Here is a 6,761-nt window from a genome sequence, read left to right on the forward strand (position 1 = left end):
ATGTAAGAAAAATGACTACTTTCTTGATTTTTTTCAGGATACATGATGCCACTACATGCATAAAAACAAAAAACTGAGATAAAGTAGTAGTGATAACCTTTCTTTCAAAATAATATATGGTCCACAGGAATAACATTTAGTCAATATAATAATTAATATAATTGACTACAAGGGAAACAAGATTTCTAAGTCAATGCATGAATTGGAACACTAGAATTATTGATACTTAATTGGAGTCACTATCCTGACAGAAACAACTCACTTGGATTTTTCAAGCCTATGAGGTGTGGGACCTAACTAAGGAGAAAAAATCAAACTAATAGATTAAATTTTGAAAAAAATCAGTGTAGATAGATTAATCTTGGCCGCCCAAAGTGGTTTAGGGGACCATCCATGAATCTAAAAGATAGTTTTTTACTGGTTTTTCTATTGTAGAGAAACTAAATGGCTGTTGAGGCCATTGTCTCTGTGATAATACACAATCTCACAAACTTACCGATCGAAGAATCGGAAATATTCAAAAAGGTTAGAGATGAAGTAGAAAGAGTTGTCATTAAGCTTAGGGAGATGCAAAGCATATTAAATGAGGTAGAACATCAAGAACAAGGTGACAAAGTGCTTACAGATTGGGTGCTAAAGTTTCTAGACATAGTCTACCGCGTAAAGAATGACATAGAAACATTTGCCCTCGCAGAAACGCGCTTGAAAAGGATGGGTTTGGTTAAGAAGCGGATATCCGTGACTGCGAACAAGTTCAGGCTTTGTAGAGAAGTACCGGAAGAGATGGTCGATTCTATGAGCGTTCAGAGACTCAAGTCTAAGATGAATGGAATCAGTAAAGAAATTCAAGAATGGAGAGATGGAAAACCTTCATTGGCTCTGGCACCTGTTCAAGGTTCTTATGTGATGAATCGTGATGAACCATGGATAGAGAGTGGTGCTTATTATGCACCGAAGAAAGAAGAAACCATCTTTAAGAAAGATGTTGAGAAGTTGGTGAAGCAATTAATTAGCAATAGCAAACCACTTCAAACCATCTTGGTCTTTGGAGAGATTGGATCAGGGAAAACCGCTCATGTTAAGACGATATACAACAAGTTAGAGGTCAAGAACAAGTTCTCATGTCGTGCGTTGGTAATCCTCACTCCAAAGTTCTTGTTTAGACAACTTATAATTGCGATATTGCAACAAGTGACCAGCTTGAAGAGCAAAGAGAAACTCAAAGATGAGGACTTGATGGTGAGGCTGAATGAGTTCCTGAAGGGTCAAAAGTACCTGATAGTAGTGATTGATGTCACAAGTGCTGGTCTGTTACAACAACTTAAAGATGTGTTGCCGGATACAAACAATGGAAGTCGGGTTGTGATCACCACCCCTGATGAAGAGGTCGCTTCATTTCCGGATGCAACAAGCCATTACCACTTCAAACCTCTAGACATGGAAGACGGCTTAAAGTTTTTCATCAAAAAACTATGGGGTCTAAAAGGGATCCCGTTTGCGGGTGATGTCGTAGAGGATCTAAAGAACAAAATAGCAGAAAGATGCAAAGGAACCCCTCTAAGGATAATAATGCTTGCTGGATTGCTATCAACCAGGAAGATGATGTATGAAGACTGGTTGAGTGTTTTTCAGCAGCACGATTTTGCTGCGAAATCTCCTTCGTTTGACATTTTAGCTTTCTGTTACAATGACCTTACACTCCACTTGAAGCTATGTTTTCTATATTTAGGACTCTTCCGAAAAGGATTTGAAATACCCGTGAGAAGGTTGTTTCGGTTGTGGCTCGCAGAGGGTTTTGTGAAGCCATCAGATGGGGTTATTCCGGAGGACATAGTAGAGGGTTATCTGGAAGAGCTTGTGAAGAGAAACATGGTGGAAATCACAAAAAGGAGATCTGATGAAAGTCCTAAAAGATGCAGAATGATTGGTGTTCTGTATGACATCTTCATGCCCAAGGCGGTAGAAATTGGCCTTTTCCACCTCCACCAAAAGTCAGATGATGCGGCAACAGAACCGCGATTTGGAGTTCACCGAGTGGTTGAATACACCAATATCAAAGACTACCCGACTACCAAAGCGTTCAACCAGAATCTACGCTCATACATATCCTTCAATGGACGAAAGAAAGACACGCCTGCAGAAGAAGTAGGGACATTTTTAGAAAGAATCATTGGATCCAGAGGTTTTGGATTACTCAACGTGCTTGATCTAGAGGGTGTTTATCGACCACATCTACCAGATAATCTTGGAAACTTATATCATTTGAGATATCTAGGATTGAGATGGACATTCTTAGACAGTCTTCCGTCTTCACTTGGCGATCTGCTCTACCTTGAAACACTCGACATCAAGCACACACATATCACATCTCTCCCAAGTTCTATATGGAACATGAAACATCTCCGACATCTTTGTCTGAACGGGATTCGTCTAGATTTACCTGTGCAATCTACCCGACATAGAGCTCCAAGCCAGCTCCAAACTTTATGGGGTTTGTTTATAGATGAGAAGATCGCAAGAAAGATTGGTTCAACACTGAGCCGAATGACCAACCTTCGAAAACTAGATCTGACAAGACAGTCATCCACGACAGTGACAACAACCACCACCACCACAGCAACAACGACCACTACTACAATGATAAGCCATTCATCCTCCTATGAAGAGTTTGGCTTGTGGATTTCAAAGTTGTCTAGCCTTCGGTCTCTAAGATTAAGATCTAAGGACAAAATGGGCCGGCCTGCAGAGCTCATTGTTAAACCTTTTTCGAGTCTTGAACATCTCTCTCAACTTTACTTATTAGGAAGTTTGCATAAGCCTATTGATTGGTACCAGATGCCACCTGCACTTAAAGTCCTTACTCTATCAGTCTCGCGACTAGAAAAGGATCCCATGCCGTCACTATCTCAGCTGTCGAGCTTGATCGTTCTGAGGCTTTTAGCTGATTCTTATGTGGGAGAAGATATGTGTTGTCCTGAAAACGGGTTCCTTGCGCTTCAAGTTCTGAAGCTTTGGAAGCTGGAAAAACTAAAATTCTGGACCGCGCATGGAGGAACGATGCATAAACTTCATACCTTAGACATCAGGTGTTGCAGACAGCTAGAGGAGATTCCTGTAACCTTGCTGCAAATTCAGAGTTTTGAGAATTTGATCTTGACAGATATGCCAAAGCCGTTTGTTTCCGGTACTCGAAAGAAAAAGAAGAAGCACACGAAGATTGTGGAAAATGAAAAGGAGTCACTACACTAGTGACCTGAACTGAACCTTTATGTATCTTGGCAGAGGTTTAGTCTTTGAGAGAGTCGAAACCAGTTCGACTTTGTATCTGATAGCATTGCTCTCAGCAGTATTAAACTGTTTGTATTCATAATATTTCTATCTCATATGCACTTCTAACTATCTGATGAAGATTTCAGTGAAAGCAGAAAAAGACAGTATACTCATGAAGAGGTAAATAACATAAATGGAGCTCTGTTCATATTTTGTAGCAAGTACTATATTTTATGCTTAAATACATATTATTCAAGATAAGGTAATGTAAAAAGTGGCCCATGAAAACCACCCCTTTTAGGCCTGATGACCAAAAGGTAATTTTTCGAAGCAAACTTAGCACGAAATTTACCAGATAGAACTCCGGTTTACGGTCCAACCAGTAAACAGAGTAAATGAAGCTCATCAAAAATTGTACAGCAAACAGAGCAAAGCCAAACTCATAAGCAAACAGAAAGATGCACCAGTCAAAGATAATTTTTTTCCAACAGAAAACACCAAAACAGGGCATGCTTTAGAAGATACAAAAACCTAAGATTAACGTCTTTCCCTAATGCACCATAAAACCTAACTATTCTACTCACTCGTCTTCTGTAGCCAGAACACGAGTCTAGCATAGCCATTACATAACATCTAAATTCAGATTACATAAAAAGACAACTGTTACTGATCAAACCATCAACCGCAAATCCTTCTTCATGTTTCATGGTTCAGTCCTCAGCTTCCTCCTACAAAATACAAAAGAGACATTAACAAATCGTATGACGTTTCTTAAAAAAGGATTGTGGTAGATTTAGTTGTTGGGGTTTGAAGTTTAAACAATACATCATCAGTGGCTTCTTCCTCATTGTTGTTGACCTCGAACTTTGACTTGTCAGAATCATTATCCTCATCATTAGCACCTGCAGCCTATTACATTGCAACAAACATATAATTAGTGAAGCAAAACCTTAATATGCCAATGAATAAAGATGTACAATCAACAAAAGTTACCAGCTTTTTGTTGTAGACTGTCATGTTCTTCTCATACTCAGTCTTCCTTTTCTCGGCTTTGGCCACATAAGGTGCTTTTTCCTATGTTTAAATCATACAAAATACCAATCTTGAATATAGCTTTCTTTATCATTAAAATTGTGCAGCAGTCAAACTGATTTATATATAAAGAGTCAAAAGCTATTTTGGTTAACTCATTTAGTCAGATGTTTATTCTCTGTTATTTTCGTTTAACAAACTACTCACAGCATCTGACATAGATCCATTTTGCACCACCGGCTTTCCCAACCTGTTAATCATTCACATGTAAAAATGAAATCAAAAGCTAAACACAAACTATCAGTTCCTGCTCAATCTAGCAAAATACCGAATGATATGATCTTGTAAACCAAAAAATAAAGGATAATCACTCACAACAGCAACAGATTTGTTTTGAGGATTCTCTTCTTTGAACTGCTTCCTAAACTCCTCCCTTCAGAAATCAAACAATAACGAACATCATCAAAACTTAATAATTAACCACTACAAACAAAACGTAAACGGTGTCATTATAAAACGATTATTACTTGCATGAATACAAAGAAGGCACTAGCAGGTCTCTTAGGCTTGTTAGGATCCTTGGCAGCTTTCCGCTTAGCTGCAGTTTTCTTCACAGCCAACCTAACATGTACCAAATCATGATCAAATGAGAGGAACCGAAACGTGTGGGTGTGCATGAAACCGAAAATAAACAATCCGAAACTGAAAAAACCAAACCGAAAGAAAATTCAACGGTTTGGTTTTATATTTCTGTAAGAACAAACTTTCGGTTCAGTTTTGGTTTTGCGTGTAATTAAAACCAAAAAAACAAATCAAGCTTACAAATTTTCATTTTTTATTTTGAATTTTGTAATTTATAATAATTTTATATATAGTTTAACTCAAATATTTTAGCTCAAGTGTACAATAATCAATTAATTATTAACTAACAAAAAAATTAGACCCAAAACCATTAATATAGGGCAACTTTATTTTTTTCAGCCCAAAATTTTCAAGCTTAAATGGTAAGATCGAAATCGAACCCAAAGCCAGCTTTGAAGGGGGGGAAGGGAGAGGTTTGCAACCGTCATATAATTTTTATTTTTATTTTTTTGAAAATTATATTTATTCTTATGCTTAAACCCAACTACCAAATTCATTTAAGGCAAATTTTAAAAAATAAAATAAAAAAAATCTTGCACAGCCGAAATCATAACCAATAAAACCATTTAAAAATTTAATTGTTTGATCCTAATAAAAAAATAACTCTGTTTACTAAAGACCCAATTTTTATTTTTATTTTTATTTTTATTTTTTTGCCTTCAGCCAGTGTTGCAAAATCCCGACTAGTCGCTGATTAATCGATAATCCCCACCCCATTGATTAATTTTGGGCTAGTCGGCCAATTAATCGGCCAATGGTCAAACCCGGCCAAAATCATGATTAATCGGACTTAGTCTGCATTTTCTTGCGAGGTTCCGACCAAAATCGGGGGTTTTCGACGAGATTCCAGCCAAATTCAGCAATTTCTTATGAGATTCTAGCCAATTTTTGGCCAAAATGTATATGTGTATATAAAAAACTAAAAATTACATATAAAAATGTGTGTGTATAAAACTGAAAATTATTCATTAAAGTCCGATTCGATTAATCCCAATTAATCGCTAGTCCCCACTCCACCGCCCAACTAGCTACTAGCGAATTCTACAACAATGCCTTCAGCCCAAAAAATTTTTAACGATTCTAGAGGATCTGACCGGACCCACACCAAAAACGTTTTTACATATTCAAAAACCATAATTTTGGTTTTTGGTTCGGTCTTAGCAAAAAAACCAAACCAAACCGACCCATGCACACCCCTACGTAAACCGATTCCATTTAAGAAAATTAACCACAAAAACCCTAACGGAAGGTATATAATATATGAAATACATGATTCAGATAAAACCGTACTTGGCATCGGATTTCTTGGCAGCACCGGTTGATTTGCCTCCTTTCATGATTTAATCCTGCAACAAATTGGGTAAAAATGGATGCGATAAATGGGTTGACACATCAAAATATATAGATCGGATGTTACATACCCAGTTAGCAAGCAGGAGATTTTTAGGCCTTGATTTGTTTGCCGAGATATGAGGTCGTTTTATACCGCTCCGGGATACTAATATTATTATTTGGGCGGGAAAATATTGTTACAAAAGGGATTTATGAAGATATTCTTCATGAACTTAATTTTGACTTTATTTTTCTTGTCAATTCTTCATGAACGATACGATTCAACTGATGTAATACTTATATCGAAACGGTGATTCAAATGACTTGATTTTTGTTAATTGGAAATTCAAACACCCGAATTAAAACATTGTTTCGTCGTTTGAATAACAGTTTCGAGATAATTTTTGCATTGGTCGAATTGTATCGTTCTTTTCCGATTAAAAACCCTAAAACATCGGTTTGAAACCTGGGAAAAAACATAACGG

The 6,761-nt window shown here is 37.1% G+C and overlaps 1 protein-coding gene and 1 pseudogene across 1 annotated transcript; one reads left to right on the plus strand and one right to left on the minus strand.

The window, feature by feature from the left end:
• The first annotated feature begins 65 nt into the window (after window positions 1-65).
• On the plus strand, window positions 66-3,317 carry LOC143543980 (putative disease resistance RPP13-like protein 2). Its single transcript, XM_077036172.1, has one exon. It carries the CDS (start codon window positions 445-447, stop codon window positions 3,247-3,249), a length of 2,805 nt encoding a protein of 934 aa, XP_076892287.1. The 5' UTR covers window positions 66-444; the 3' UTR covers window positions 3,250-3,317.
• Window positions 3,318-4,041: 724 nt separating this feature from the next.
• On the minus strand, window positions 4,042-6,291 carry LOC143543992 (high mobility group B protein 4-like; annotated as a pseudogene).
• Window positions 6,292-6,761: the final 470 nt, after the last annotated feature.

The sequence above is a fragment of the Bidens hawaiensis genome, unplaced genomic scaffold (genome assembly GCF_021521415.1).
Source record: "Bidens hawaiensis isolate Kalapana, Puna unplaced genomic scaffold, B.hawaiensis_p1.1 tig00013397_1, whole genome shotgun sequence".
In the NCBI taxonomy this organism is placed as follows: Eukaryota; Viridiplantae; Streptophyta; class Magnoliopsida; order Asterales; family Asteraceae; genus Bidens; species Bidens hawaiensis.